Source organism: Plecotus auritus (assembly GCF_963455305.1).
Source record: "Plecotus auritus genome assembly, chromosome: 4".
Classification (NCBI taxonomy): Eukaryota; Metazoa; Chordata; class Mammalia; order Chiroptera; family Vespertilionidae; genus Plecotus; species Plecotus auritus.
The window spans coordinates 131,660,875-131,676,935 of record NC_137775.1 but is presented as its reverse complement, the minus strand read 5'-3'; the positions used below and the strand labels follow the sequence as shown (position 1 = coordinate 131,676,935).

At 41.4% G+C, this 16,061-nt stretch overlaps 1 protein-coding gene across 3 annotated transcripts in view; it reads right to left on the bottom strand.

Moving 5' to 3' along the window:
* Window positions 1-10,023, bottom strand: part of AGBL3 (AGBL carboxypeptidase 3) — a 73,244-nt gene extending 63,221 nt beyond the window's left edge. For all 3 annotated transcript variants that reach the window (XR_013960459.1, XM_080665726.1, XM_080665725.1), the window contains exons 1-4: window positions 9,641-10,023; window positions 8,269-8,372; window positions 7,028-7,082; window positions 1,229-1,414 (exon numbers count right to left, since the gene is read on the bottom strand). Coding sequence is in view for 2 of the 3 variants with exons in the window: in XM_080665726.1 (XP_080521852.1) it covers window positions 1,229-1,414; window positions 7,028-7,082; window positions 8,269-8,328 (301 nt within the window). In the remaining variant the exon portion in view is untranslated. The remainder of the gene's footprint in view (window positions 1-1,228; window positions 1,415-7,027; window positions 7,083-8,268; window positions 8,373-9,640) is intronic.
* Between the last annotated feature and the right edge of the window lie 6,038 nt (window positions 10,024-16,061).

Below are 16,061 nucleotides of genomic sequence, written 5' to 3'. Positions count from 1 at the left end.
TTAATCCTCACCCGAGGATATCTTTCCATTGATTTTTTTAGAGTGGAAGAGCGAGGGAAAGACAGAAATATCAGATGTGAGAGAAACACATCCATTGGTTGCCTCCTGCACATGCTTGACCAGGGTCCGGGTCAGAGAGGAGCCTGCAACCATGGTATGTGTCCTTGGTCGGAATCAAACGTGGGACCCCTTGGTCCACAGGCCGACTCTGTATCCACTGAACCATACCAGCTAGGGCTAGGATGGCTATTTAAAAATACAGCAATAAAATAAGTGTTGGCAAGGATGTGAACAAATTGGATTGAATTGAAATGTAATATAAATGCACACCAGTTTTCAAAGACTCCATATAACAAAAGAACATAAAATATTTAGGCTATATTTGGGTTAAATAAAAAATAGTTTTGAAATCAATTTCACTTGTTTCTTTTTAATCTTTTTAAATGTGGCTACTAGAAAATTTAAAATTACGTATAAGTGGTGGGCAAAAATAGGTTTATAGTTTATTATTTATTAATTACTAGAGGCCCGGTGCATGACATTCATGCACTGTAGGGGAGGGAGATTCCTCAGCTGGGCATGTGCCCTCTCACAGCCCAAGACCCCTCGGCTTAGGCCTGCTTCCACCACTGCCGCTGTGTTCACCAGCCATGAGCCCGGCTCCTGCGTTGAGTGTCTGCCCCCTGGTGGTCAGTGTGCATCATAGTGACTGGTTGTTCCGCTGTTCGGATTTGCATATTAGCCTTTTATTATATAGGACTAGAGGCCCAATGCATGAATTTATGCACGGGTGGGGTCCCTCAGCCTGGCCAGTGATCGAGGCCTATTGGGGGGCTGGCTGGCCAGGGGGAGGGGCCGCGGGTGGTTGGCTGGCCGGCCCTGCCCCCAATTGGGGTGGGGCGGCCCGATCAGGGGCGGGGCTGGCCGGGATTGGGGGGAGCCGACTCGGCCCAGATCGGGCCGGTTGGCAGCTGCAGTGCAGTCACAGCGACAGGTCGAGCTCCCAGTCGGTGGAACTCCTGCCTGGGGGGACAATTTGCATATTACCTTTTATTATATAGGATTGTATTATTTCTCATACAAACCTACTTTTTCCCACCCCTGTATGGCTCATATTATACTTCTGTTGGAATGACTATTCTAACACTGGGAGTCTTCTCATTAAAATTAAGGTTGGCAAAGTAAATTTACTAATATGTTTAAATCCCCAAAACTGCTAAGAACCTACCAATATGCTGGACTTTTTCATCAATGACCTCACAGTGGTATGGCCACCGTGTTGGGCTCAGTTCACCAGAAGAAGAGACACCATATAAATCTCGTGGCTCACGAAGACGTGGCACCCATCTCCCTAGCTGGTATTCCAATAGTATCTGTGTAGTCCGGGGGAAAAATGGGTCAGTGATGGAGTCAGCTGGAAAAAGATTCAAACACAATTATGAGTGTTAAGAAGCAAAACTCCAATTGCTGTAATTTTTAAAATTGAGTCTAGAAAGAGAGAGAAGAAGAAAGGGAGGGAGAGAGGAAGAGAAAAGGAGACGGAGAAGGAGAGAAAATAACATCGATTTGTTGATCCACTTATTGTTGTGTTGATTGATTGATTCTTGTATGTGCCCTGACTGGAGATTGAACCCAGAACCTTAGTGTATCAGGATGATGCTCTAACCAACTGAGCTACTCAGCCAGGGCAAATCCCTATAATTTTTAAATATATTCTTTTTTTTTCTCCTCCAACACCATTAATTTGTGAATATCTGTAGATATAATTATAAATATCTTACTAGTGGCCCGGTGCACAAAATTCGAGCACATTAAAAGGGGATTAATTAGAGGAAATAATTTAATATTGCTACTTGCCCTTTCTCTATAATAGAAGTGTCAGAGATGAAAGAAAACTAGTAAAATGTATATGAAAACTTTCTCCTGTCAGAGTCTGGGGTGCACCACGGGACCCAGTGTCAAGTCCCTGCCCACCCACATGCGCCTCAAAATCACGTGAGACCCAGACCCGGCCGCCCCCCTCTCCCATTGGGCTAGATCTAGACCCGGCCAGTCACACCCTTGTCAAGCCCTGCTGGGCAGGGGGCATAGCCTCAGGTCCCCTTGCCCAGCGCCAGGACAAGGGGCGTGGCCTGAGGTCCCCCAGCCCAGACCAGGGCAGGGGGCGTGCCTTGAGGTCCCCCGTCAAGACCCTCTGGGTGGGGGGCATGGCCTGAGGTCCCCCATCAAGCCCTGCCAGGCGGGGGCGGGGGGGCGCAGCCTCAGGTCCTCCGTCAAGCCCCGCTGGGTGGGGGGGGCGTGGCCTGAGTCCCCCCGACCCAGCAATGGGGGTGCACCTTGAGGTCCCCTATCAAGGCCCGCTGGGTAGGGGGCATGGCCTGAGGTCCCCTGTCAAGCCCCGCTGGGTGGGGGGCATGGCCTGAGGTCCCCTGTCAAGCCCCACTGGGGGCGGGGGAGGGCATAGCCTCAGGTCCCTGCTGATTGCTTGTTAAGGCTCCTTATGGGAACTTGGCCTCAGCTGTGGGTGCAGCCATCTTTGTGACGGAGTGATGGTCAATTAGCATATTCCCTCTTTATTAGATAGGATAATTCATGGCATTTAAAAAATAAAAGTACTAAATAAATTTTTTAACAAATGATCTTCACGCTAGCTAAAGAAAAGTTGTTGATATCAAATACTATAAATTATACCAAATTGTCACTGCTACTCCAAAAACATTTTGGATTTTGATAGGGATTACATTTGTTTTTTGTAACTTTTTTTTTAAGCAAACTGTTTACTGTTGAATCTTCTTAAACTTAATCACATTGAGGCAACTATTTGTTTAATAGGTTAAATACACTCACTGACCGTAGTTCCTTACCACCTACTGGAACTATATTCTCTAAGGCTGTTATAGTGAACTTTCAGTTAAACCTTTTTCAGTTCTCATTCTAGGGCTACTGTGTGACACAACCCCAGGAACATAATTCACATAGAATAAGATGGGGTTGTCCCAAGTAGACAGTGCGGAGGCTCTCTCTGTTTCAATTGGATAACTGGGGCCTCAACTTGATGTTGATAATCACCCTTCCTTAAGATCATGTCCCTTGTCTTTTATGATGGTACACTTTCTGGTTTTCTCTCTACCTTTTACATACTTGGTTCCATTTGTCCCACTGACTCCTCTTGCTTTTCCACCTCTGAAACGTGGCTTTTAACCTAGATTTAGTTCTGGGTTATTTCTGTATAATAGCAGATAATTGGACTAGGAGTCAGACAAACTGAGTTCTGTTCTACCACTTTGTTTCTACATGATTTTGGTTGGCCAATGCAGTCTCTTTGAACATAAATCTTACTACTTGTAAATTAGAAATATTACCTTCCATTGCTACTTCTCAAGATTGTTATATAGATCCATTTATTCAACAGACAGTTATTAAGCATTTAGTATTCTATTATGTGAGTAGATCACACTTTGTCTAATTTACAGTATGATTCAAAAATGGCAAGGCAACTATTTATGAATTAGGAAATAAATTAGATTCATAACTCATATGATTTGTAAATGTAAATTTTAGAGAAATGAAATAACAAAATTCAAACAAGTACAAAAAAGTATTTGAAGAAAACTTTGATAATTATATTGATGATCTTAGAGTAGGGGCCTTTGTAGCTTAAACAGATATATAAAAAAAGAGATATATAAAGAGCCACAAACGAATAATGATAAACAACATTAAAATAATCCCAAACAATGAAAGCAATGTAAACAAAGTTAACAAGGATTACTATGAAAGAACAATTCAAAACACAAGGGAATATAAATAGACAAGCATATGAAACAATTCTCAATTTCTTTAGCAACCAAGGAAATGTTAGTTAAAACAGTGAATTTCCTCCTTTTTACCAACAGACTTTTTAAAATTTTTAAAAGAAAAAAAAGGGCGGCAGGAGGTCCACAAAATAATACTACAATTTTTTTAGCAAACTATTTACTGTTGAGTGTTCTTAAACTTCTTAAACCTAGTCACAAATTTTTTATGACTATGGGTATAGAAATATGTACAAATGCAAGAAAAAATTCTAGAAGGGTAAACACCAAACAGAATAGTGGTTATCTCAAAAGTGAATATTTGCTTTAGGATGGCAGTGAAAAAGACAATAATAAAAATAATAAAGGACTTATCTTCAATTTGAAAATATCTGTGATAGACATATGAATATTTGGAAAAAATATTTTAATGTGTATTTGAAAGCACAATTCTAAATGTATAAATTCTAAAAAATCAAGTATACATCAAGATGCCCACATGCACATGTAAATTTGCTAATGAATGACTTTAAGGAAACTCTATATAGGCATACTTCATTTAAATAAAGATGCAGTTCCAAAACATTGTGTCCATTATAACTCCATTTATACTGTAAATGCATTTAAAGAATTGGTTAAAGAAATGTCGAGGAGAAACCAAGATGGCAGCATAGGTAAACACCTAAAGTGCTGTCTCACACAACAATTTCAAAATTACACCTAAAAGACAAAACGTCTATCACCCAGAACCACGGGAAAGCTGGCTGAGTGGAAGTTCTACAACTAGAAGGAAAGAGAAAAGAGCACTGAGACGTGCACAAGCGCTGAAAAGCTGAGGTACGGAGGCGCGCGAATCGGGCTGGCGGCGGGCGACTGGGAGCGCTGCTTTTTTCAACCCAAAGGGAGACAAGCCCCCAATTACTCCGAATTCCAGTTTCTGGGGAGACGCTAGGGACCCAAACTCCTACGGGGAGGAGCTGGACTGTCTGCCATCGGGTCGGAAAGTGAGGGTGACTTTCTTGCAGAGGTGCGCCCAGCAATCATTGTTTACTGCACTGGGGCACGGGATGCGGGGACTTGGAAACGCGGACACGCAGAGAAAGCTGACTGGCAGCCATCACTGTTTGCCACGACCTAGCCTAGTGACTCCCTGAGACCCCGCCCCGCACAATCTACAAACCCACCCAAGCTCCACACAGCAGTTTTTGCATATAAATGGCCTGCCCTATCGCAGCTTAACCTAACAAACTGCAGCTCTGGTCAGACAGCCCCAAAACCTCCAAACCCCAAGCAAAGAGGAGAAAACTGTAGTTCTCGCTGTAGCTCCTGCTGGGTGGCCTCAGACAGTAGCTGACCTGCACCCCATCGGAGACCCAGAAGCTAGTGTATCTAGTGGTCAGTGTGAGATGACCCTAGATTTCAACTTCTCACATCCATAAGTGACACATTCAAGAGGCAGACTCAGTGAGCACCAAAGCCCCACAACAAGTCCTGCCCCATAAGCGTGTCTCCAGCACAGCAGTTCTTCCATTATAGACACAGCGGGTCCTCACAGCCAATTGGCCTGGAGGTCAATTCCTCCCAGTGTACCAACAGCAATCAAGACTTAATTACAACAAAGCTGTACACACAGTCCACAAAGGGGTGCACCAAGAGTGTCCACCTCAGGTAACTGGGAGGCCGACCCACTGGGCCATATAGGACACCTAGCACACAAATCCACCCTACCAACTCAGGGAAGCAACAAAACTGCGGAGACAAAGAAACAGATCACAAATGAAAGAAATGGAGGAAAACAAACGAATGGATATAGAGTTCAAAACCACGGTTGTAAGGTTTTTCAAGAATTTCCTAGAAAAGGCTGATAAATTTAACGAGACCCTCGAGGATATGAAAAAGGATCAACTAGAAATTAAACATACACTGACTGAAATAAAAAATATTATACAGAGACCCAACAGCAGACTAGAGGAACGCAAGAATCAAGTCAAAGATTTGAAATACAAAGAAGCAAAAAACACTCAACCGGAAAAGCAAAAAGCAAAAAGAATCCAAAAAGTTGAAGATAGTGTAAGAAGCCTCTGGGACAACTTCAAGCGTACCAACATCAGAATTATGGGGGTGCCAGAAGAAGAGAGAGAACAAGATACTGAAAACCTATTTGAAGAAATAATGACTGAAAACTTCCCCCACCTGGTGAAAGAAATAGACTTACAAGTCCGGGAAGCGCAGAGAACCCGAAACAAAAGGAATCCAAAGAGACCACACCAAGACACATCATAATTAAAATGCCAAGAGCAAAAGACAAAGAGAGAATATTAAAAGCAGCAAGAGAAAAACAGTTGATTACCTACAAGGGAGCACCCATATGATTGTCAGCTGATTTCTCAACAGAAACTATGCAGGCCAGACGGGAGTGGCAAGAAGTATTCAAAATGATGAATTGCAAGAACCTACAACCAAGATTACTCTACCCAGCAAAGTTATCATTCGGAATTGAAGGTCAGATAAAGAGCTTCACAGATAAGAAAAAGCTAAAGGAGTTCATCACCGCCAAACCAGTATTACATGAAATGCTGAAAGGTATTCTTTAAGAAGAAGAAGAAGAAGAAAAAAGTAAAGATAAAAATTATGAACAACAAATACATATCTATCAACAAGTGAATCTAAAAATCAAGTTAATTAAAAATCTGAGGAACAGAATAAACTGGTGAATATAATAGAATCAGGGGCATAGAATGGGAGTGGATTGATAATTCTCAGGGGGAAAGGGATGTGGGGGGTATGGGAAGAGACTGGACAAAAATCATATACCTATGGATGAGGACAGTGTGGGGGAGGTAAGGGCAGAGGGTGGGGTGGGAAATGGGTGGAGGGGAGCTATGGGGGGAAAAAGGAGAAACAATTGTAATAATCTGAACAATAAAGATTTATTAAATTAAAAAAAAAAAGAAATGTCAAGGTAAATTCTTGTTCTTTAAGTTCTTTATAAACTATTGACCATTTTCATTTAGTTTCATTAAAATCAGGTTTACCTAAAACAAATCTTAAAAGTTTTAACTCCAAAAGATTCTTATAAAAGTGAATACATTTCTCTCTCCTTGTCCAATAACAGAATAATAATTCCCTATATTATTCAAGCTGACTTTTTTTCTAGTTTCCTCATCTTATTATTTTTCTTCCACTCATACCATATCATAAAGAGAAGGGAGAATATATGGATAAATTCAAACCTGTTAAAAGTGCACATTGGTGGAGATCTTCAAATTTCATGAAGGTATCCTCATCCTAAAACAAGAGAGTTTAAAAACATTTCTCTTTTAAAAACCAACAGCTTACAAAGCCAGAAATTTTTTACAACTTGTTTGTACTTAGAATTAAGTGTATGTGTTTAATCTTTGATGAAAAAAATTAAAGGATTATTATAGGCTACTGGTCTCAAAGCACATACTTCAAATATCCTGAAACCTTAAAGTTTTCATCTTTCATTCCTCTTCTTCCACAGGGTAGGGTCATATTAATAATTGTAGAGAAGAAATAAAGTTTAAAGATTCTTGGTAAGCTTAGCAAAACAATCCAAATTAAGAAAAAGTAACAAAAAAAGAAAAGAAACCCAGCCCTGGCCTGTGTGGCTTAGCTCGTTGGGCATCATCCCATGCATCAAAAGGTTATGGGTTCAATTCCAGATCAGGGCACATGCCTGGGTTGTAGGCTCGATTCTCCTGTAGGGGGTGTGCAGGAGGGAGCCAATCCATGTTCCACTCACATGGATGCTTCTCTTTCTCTCTCCCTCTCCCTTCCTCTAGCTCTAAAAATTAATAAAAGTATTATTTTTTTAAAAAGAAAATAAATGCAGAAGGCCATAGACTTAAAGCGTTATACATCATTTTGGGGAGCTTATTTGGGGGCCTTAACGTATATACATGATAATTTATACTTGACTAAAGTGTGATGAAAACATCTCACAAATACTACTAGAATCAGACAAAATGTTTTTAAATACTGCATTTTGTTTTTTTCCCCTTTTTCTTCCTCCATGTCCTTTCCTTTGTTACATCAGAGCCACACTAAACCTATTACGGAGCTACAGAGTAGGTTTAAAACATAGAAGGTTCCAATATATGATACATATTATGATGAATACAGTAGACTCAGTACATATAAGAAAGTGGACAGGGAGTATAAAAACCTCTAACAATGATTTAATACACATATTTTAGTAAAATTCAGAATGTTATCCAAAGATTCTTAGAAAAAGACAACCAATATACTAGTAGGTTCTCTTTCGAGATGGGGCATACTGTACACAGTAATATCTTGGCTTTTAATCAAATTACTTCCCAACTTCAATGACAAGTCATTTAAACATCCAAGTGATTCTTATATTCAATTGATTTTATAATACTTTTACTGGGAATCTATATAACACAAGTTTTATCTCAAAGTAAATAAGATAAAGTTGAGGAAAACATACTGATTCATCTTCATCACTGATTGATCTATCTGAATAGTCTTCTTCTGAATCTTCTGACATCTCTTCAGTATTTGGCTTGATATTTCTTCTTTTTAGTAGGTGGGCTGTAAATGTAAGACAGTTTCTAAGGACTTTACCGACAGTTTTTAAATCGAAAGTGTTTATTACATTGTATGAGTATCCAAAATATATTTTATTGTATTTAATTAAGTGGCAACAGGCTTCTTTTAAAAACTATTAGGGCACAGTTAAATAAACCTTCAGTTTCAAAGATTTGGAGAAAATTTTCATTTCTATGAGAAAGAGACCAAATCACAATAAAAGACAAATCAATAATTTAATTAAAAAAGAATTTATAGGGTACAAAGGCAAATCATTTATACCCTGTACTTACAATTAAATACCAGAGAGCAATAGCAAGTTCAGAATAATCCTGAGACATTAAAAAGATCACAAATCTTTTTTAATTATAGTTACTTATTCAGTCAGTGAAATGTAGCAATAGGGAAGTTTTATTTTCTACTTAATTTTCAATTGACCAGCAGTTCAAATGCTGACAACAGACTCTTTATATTTTGGTTACTATTCTGTAGATACTGTCTCTGTTCTAATATTCAATTATATTTGTCTTAACTGAAATCTCAATAGCTATCAGAAGGTTGTACTGGCGATGACCATTATCCCTGCTATGCAAGTATCCTCCCATTACTGAGACAATGAAATAATATAAGTTCCTTGTCAAGATTCTTTGTTGTGTTTTTTTCGACCAAAGGAATTTACCAATTCCCAGTCTATTTGTTTAAGCTCCGCTCTACAAACTGTGTTTTGGAACAAGACTACATAGAAGAAAACTCCAAGCGCCACAGCAAATTACTACAAATGCAACAGAGAAGTCTGCTTATTAAGACCTGCAACACGATGAGACTGAAGTTTCAGCCCGGGTACCACCACGATTCCCAATTTGGGAAACTGGATTGGCATAAATCTGATTCTATTTTCTTACGTGAGCATATGAGGCAACCCAATGTAAGACAGGGCAAGGGTCTTATTGTCTGGGTGGTTCCTACTAAATGCTACTCTTGCTAAATGTTAAAATGTAGGCACAACGTTTTGCCCATGTAGGTGTAACCTGATGAGCCTGACTGGAACCCAACCAGATAAGTTGACCCAATTGCAAAGAAGAAATGAACATGTGATTAACCAAATAGTGTATATAAAGAAAAGCTAAGCCTGCCTTCAGGGGGCAGAGCTTTGGAAGCGAGTTCCCTTTACTTGCTACAAATAAAACTGGCGACAACCACCTCTCTTTCTTGAACAGAATATCCCAAGCAGCCAACCCCTTGAGTAGGGTAACAGTTACCATTGTGCTCACCTGCTATAGGGTAAAACCTGAGCTTCAGAAGAGCCACACTGATTGCCTAATGGGCACTCCGCGCGCGTTTCTTCCCCGGCTGAATCAGAAGACGCAAAACCCGGCGCCTCCACGCCAGGTCTGCGGGCAAGCACGATGACTTCCTCGGCGGGAAGGACGATTAAGCCACAATTCCGGTGGTCAAAGTGGTCCTCCCACGCTCACATCTGGAAACGGCGGTGTGGGTAGAAGCTCATTTTCCCCGGCGGGTGTGTCCACGTGTGTTCGCTTCCCGCAGGGGGCGCCGCGCCGGTGATCTCCTTTCCTTCGGAACCGCGCGTCACTGTCCCGCCTTAGTCGGTCCCTCCTTCCCGCCCCCGCGGGTAACAGCCCTATATAATCCCGGTCCAGTTTAGCGGCTCTAGCCACGCCCTTCACCCGGAGGCAAGGCCACTCGTCACCAGGACAACGGGACCACCCTCGCGAGACTTCAGAAAGCCCTGCGGAATCCTAGCGAGTCCTGGTGAGGGAAAGAGCCTGGGCGGGATTTCGGCCCGAGGAAGGGAGACCCCGAAGGATGACGGGAACTAGGGGCAGAGGGAATCCCGTTCTGGGTGGAAAGTAGTGTGGATGGTGCGGTGGGGCTGGCAGGAAATTTAGGAGAGAAGGCGGAACAATGATTTGTTCCTAGGTTCTACACCACCGAGAGGCTGTAGAGCTTGCTGGTCAAGACAAGTGCTTTGTTGGTCTTTATTTGTACCCCACACTGAGTTGTGTTCTGCACAATTGTGTGACTAATGATCTTTATTTGATTCGGAAATGAAATGTTCTCATTAAATACTTGATAGAGGAGTCATAGGGTGAGCTCTCAAGGTTCTTATCAGCTCAGATTCTTTAAATATAAAATTCGTTAGGTAAATCACTTCACATGTATTGCCTCATCTAATTAAATACGAGCTTCCCATTATAGACTTAGACATGATTCCTGTATATCCCTTCTTGATTTTCTCCTGATCTTTAGCTCTGGTGGATAATTGAATGCTTTTGGAACAGTTTTCAAAGTAGTATGGTTAAGAAAAAAAAGTCTTTAGATGTTTGGTTCCTACCTGAGGTATTATATGTCATGAGATTTGTAATATTGTAGGAATGGAGATAATGGATTATAGCAAGTTTGAAAGTAGAATAAAGGTCAAAGCACTTTGGCTTAAGCATGGAAATGGTCCATATCTTTAGATTTTGTAAGTTTCTGAAAAATAATAGGTTTTTTTGAGGTCAGCAATTTAGAAGTTTGGACCTTCCAGAAAAATAAATTAGATAAAGCTCTCTTGAAAAATAGTTACCAGTTATAATTGTACCTTGTTTTATGCCATACATGTTACTAAAAATGACATGCACAGATAATTTTTATATGGAATCTATTTTTCTGTTGGATTTTAGAGTCATGGTTGTGAGCCATTAGATGTCAGACGTACAAGGGTGAAGCTCCAAGAAATTATCTAACCAATTTACTCAAGAAATTAATAGCTGAGCTGGGACTTAAGTCTCATGATTTTTAGTCCAAATACTTACATGGTCATATTTCAAGTAATCCTACAGAGAACAAATATTTTAGTGCATAAAAGTACTTAGGAATTTAACAAACTTTGAAAAAAGCATAATTCTTTCATTCATTCAATAAATATTTATTGAATACCTACTACTTGTCAGGGACTGTTCCCAGTGTAAGGTGATTGCACGAGGTTATATTCTATTGGGAGAAGACAGACATACCGATTGAAAACAAACACCCAGGTGATGATAACTGCTATGGAGAGAAATAAAGCAGGGAAAAATTGAGCATGGGGAGTGAGCTGAGTGGGTGGGCCTTGGTGTAGGAGTAGTTCTTTTGATGGGGTGTGCAGAGAAGCTTCTCTGACCAGGGGGCATTTGAGCAGAGACCTGAAGCAAGTAAAGGGATGAGCCATATGGATGTGTAGGGGAAGACATAGCCAGGCAGAGGAAGCAGAAAAACAAAGGCTCCAAGAGAAGACCAGTGTTATGAATTATACTAGGCAGCACTGTTTAGCCAAAGCTTGCTAAAGTCAGTATCATTTTATTTTATTTTTATTTTTTTAAAATATATTTTATTGATTTTTTACAGAGAGGAAGAGAGAGGGATAGAGAGTTAGAAACATCGATGAGAGAGACATCCATCAGTTGCCTCCTGCACGCCCCCTACTGGGGATGTGCCCGCAACCCAGGTACATGCCCTTGACTGGAATCGAACCTGGGACCCTTCAGTCCGCAGGCCGACACTCTATCCACTGAGCCAAACCGGTTAGGGCTCATTTTATTTATTTATTTATTTTTTAATGTATTTTTATTGATTTCAGAGAGGAAGGGAGAGGGAGAGATAGAAACATCAATGATGAGAATCATTGATCGGCTGCCTCCTGCACGCCCCCTACTGGGGATTGAGCCCGCAAACCGGGCATGTGCCCCTGACGAATCAAACCAGGGACCCTTTAGTCTGCAGGCTGACACTCTCCAGGGGTCCTCAAACTACGGCCCACGGGCCACATGCAGCCCGCCAAGGACATTTATCCGGCCCGCCGGGTGCCGCTGCCTGTTCTGCTTAGCAGCCGACCTGTCCCGGGCCCGCAGTGCGCATAGGAATTTGTTCATAGTTGTTTTTTTTTAAACTATAGTCCGGCCCTCCAACAGTCTGAGGGACAGTGAACTGGCCCTGTTTAAAAAGTTTGAGGACCCCTGCTCTATCCACTGAGCCAGTGGTTGGCGAACCGCGGCTCATGAGCCACATGCGGCTCGCGAGCCGCGGTTTGCCGCTCTGTTGACTAATGAGTTTGCCGACCATTGCACTGAGCCAAACCAGCGAGGGCAGTATCATTTTAAGGAAGAAGATTTCTTTAGGACTTTTTTTTTTGCCCCAAATAAATTAAACATGGTTTTCTTAAGCACCTGCTTCTTTTTTTTAACTAAAAAAAAAATTTACTCTCCTGCCCAGCTGGCCGGCATGGCTCAGTGGTTGAGAGTCCACCTATGAACCAGGAGCTCACGCTTCGATTCTAGGTCAGGGCACATGCCTGGATTGCGGGCTCAATCCCCAGTGTGGGGCATGCCGGAGGAAGCTGATCAATGATTCTTTTTCATCATGGATGTTTCTCTCTCTCCCTCTCTGAAATCAATAAAAATTTATTTAAAAAATTACTCTCCTATTACAGATAGTAGTATGTAGTGAAGATGGAATGCTTTACATTTAGGTTAAAGTGGAGGTGAGGCCAGGAGTAAATTTCTACCAAGGACTTTCTGTTAGTCTAAAGTTTTGTTTCCCTTCCCCATAATCTTATCAGAGAAGATTACTGCACAGACTCACCCCTAGAGCAACGTTTCCTCTAAGTTTTGGTGAATTTATCGACTCCAGGCCTGCAGAAGAAAAGAAATATAAAAGTAGAGTAAGAAAGTAGGAAAAGAAAATCCAAAACAAGATTCCAAAAGGCACAATTATTAGTGTGGGAATCAGGAGGAAACTTCATTTTGGCAACATGGCCAAATATAAGTTGAGTTAGGACTATATTTTATGTAATTATATTATTTTGAATTAATTGAGCAGAGACTTAAATGAGAATGTGAAGTGACTAGGACAGAGTTATTTATGACATCACAGAAGTCAGTGGTTATGTGGCTATACAGGTCTTGTCCCAGGTTGAGGAAGACATAGTAGGTCCTGGGAACCCTGGGGTCACCCATTTATTAACCACTTGGCCTTTCTCAGACTCTCTGGGTCTAAGATGACCTAATACAAGGCCAAACCTCTCAAAATGTTTCCAAGCTCAAATTGTGAAATCTGTCCCAGCCAGTCAACTAACCAAGACTCAGTTCAAGGCTCATCCCCACAGTGAAGTCTTTCCGAATCCCTCTATCATTGGTAGAATTAGTTTGTAGAATATGTCTAAATTTGGGGACCACAGGGAAGTATCATTCTCCTAAACACTTGGAAATGGGATAGTAACAATGCCCCCTGCCTACTCTACAAAAAATGGATGGAATGAATCACCTCAAAGGAGAAAGAATAGTTCCCAGGGTCAGTGCGAAGTCTCATGACAAAAAACATAGTCTCTCCCTCCTCTCCCAATAACTACCCCAGAACTGCAATGGTGAAATCCAACCCCCCCTCTTTTTTTTACAGAGGACATGGTCAGATTCCATAACTTTTCAGCCACTTTCAGCTACTAAAAGTTTCATCAGGGATTTGGTATTAAGTACATTTTAAACTTCAATTTCAAAGTCAATCAATCTCCCTCTTCTTCCTCACCCCTCAGACAACCTAGTTCTGCCCCAAGCTCTGGTGGTTTGGGAAGTGGGAGGGAGTTGGTGTTTTGCTATTTACACCCATCTTCTCTTTTTTTGTAGGTACCAGTTCCTGTTGTCTTAGGATGAGCAGGGGCTGGGGAGGAAAAGGGCCAAGTTGAAGTCTACAATATTGGTCTCAAGTGCTGTTCTTGTTCCGTGTCTGTGGGCTTCAAGAGGAGAGGTTAGCCCAACAAGGGGCTCTCTTCTAGGCACGCTCCTATACAATAACAATCTCTTGTGAGAGATTGTGGGGACTAGAGGTTAGTAGTGTAGGCTCAGGAGGCAATTACCTGGGGTCAAATATTCTGCCACTTAATCCTATATAATAAAAGGCTAATATGCAAATAGAATGAATGGCAGAACGACCGACCATGCGCACTGACCACAGGGGGAGCGCTGTTTAGCCAGAAGCTGGGCTCACGGCTGGCGAGCTTGGCCTCTCCTGCCTCCCTGGCAGCGCTAAGGATGTCCCACTGCCGGCTTAGGCCCACGCCCCACGGGCCTAAGTTGTCAGTCAGACATCCCCCGAGGGCTCCCAGACTGTGAGAGGGTGCAGGCTGGCTGAGGGACCCCCCCAAGGGCACATATTTCGTGCACCTGGTCTCTAGTAGCTATATAACCTTGAGAAACCTTTTTAACTTCTCGGTGCTTCCATTTATTTACATGTAAAGTGGGAATAACACAGTAGTATCTATCATGTAAGGATTGCCTGAGTGAATAACATACTGCCCGGGACTTGGTAAGGACCCAATTAATGTTAGCTGTCACTACCACTTGACTAGCTGACCTCCAATTGATGACAATGACACCATATCCCTCTAGTACGTGGGCATCTACTTACCTTGCTGCACTGATCCCTACATAACTATGGTGCCACCACTGATCAGGTTGAAAACCAGCTAAGGAACTAATCTCGTGCTCTATATGATTGTAGCTCTTTTGCATAATTTTTATATTAGTACCTTCAGTAAGAGATTATTGAATAAAGGGTTTTTTTAAAAATCTTGGGAGAAACCATCAGTTGGGACTTCTAAAACCCAATTTAATGAAACTTCGTTGGGGAAAAACTTCAAGATAACAAAAGCTGACATCACTAAAAGCATGCTTTGGCAAAACTCTGCTATGAACTCTGTATTACAGTGAGAGGCCAACATTCTTTATGGAGCTGAGATGCAGGGCTGAGTGGATACAGGAATTATAAGTCTGGGAATAAAAATGTCATAAAACAAATTAACCCTCAGATCTCTAAGAACTGTACAAAAATTGATAGCAGTACATCTAGCAGTTAATAATTGGGGTGCTTAGGAAAACATCATCTTATCACTTACCAAGCACCGCTGTGTGTAGAGCACTGGGTATACATCCGAGGGCACAAAAGAACTAAGGCAACTACTTTCTTATCTGATTATCCCAGGCTGAAGTATCCTCTCCTCCCTCTAAACACTGAATTATGTATTACATAATTCTTTGACAATTATGTACTAGCCTTGTGATATTTTATCTATTAAATTCTTGAATTGTTACTCAGTATTTTGTAACTTTTTATGTCTGTAATTTATAATTTACCTCCCCACTAGAGCACTATAATTGTTCCCCAGAGTGAAGGCAGGCAGCAATCTTTATGAAGACTAGATTCCTTCAAGCTCATCCTTACATTCAGGAAGCAGCTCTTTGGAAACTCATAATCTGGAATTAGTTTAACAAACCCTTATCCTTGACAGATGATGATTCTTTTGCTGTCTAGCCCCATTGGGTTGCCAAAAGTCTAGCCCACCCTCTCAGCTAACTCTTGTAGATCAGCACACGCTTGGAAGCAGAAGAAATCCAGGCACAAAGGCAAGAGAGAGAAAGCAACAGGTGGCACATAACTAGGATGCTATTTAAATGCAAAAATATCAGTAATTACATTAAATATAAAAGGGCTAAATACTCCAGTTAAAGCTCAAAGATGATCAGACTGGATTAAAACCCAAACTCAAACCACATAATTTTCAAAGACATACATCTGAAACTAAAGGATATACACTGGTTGAAAGTAAAGGGGTAGAAAAGTTATATTGTGCAAGTACTAACCAAAAGAAAGCCCCCGTAG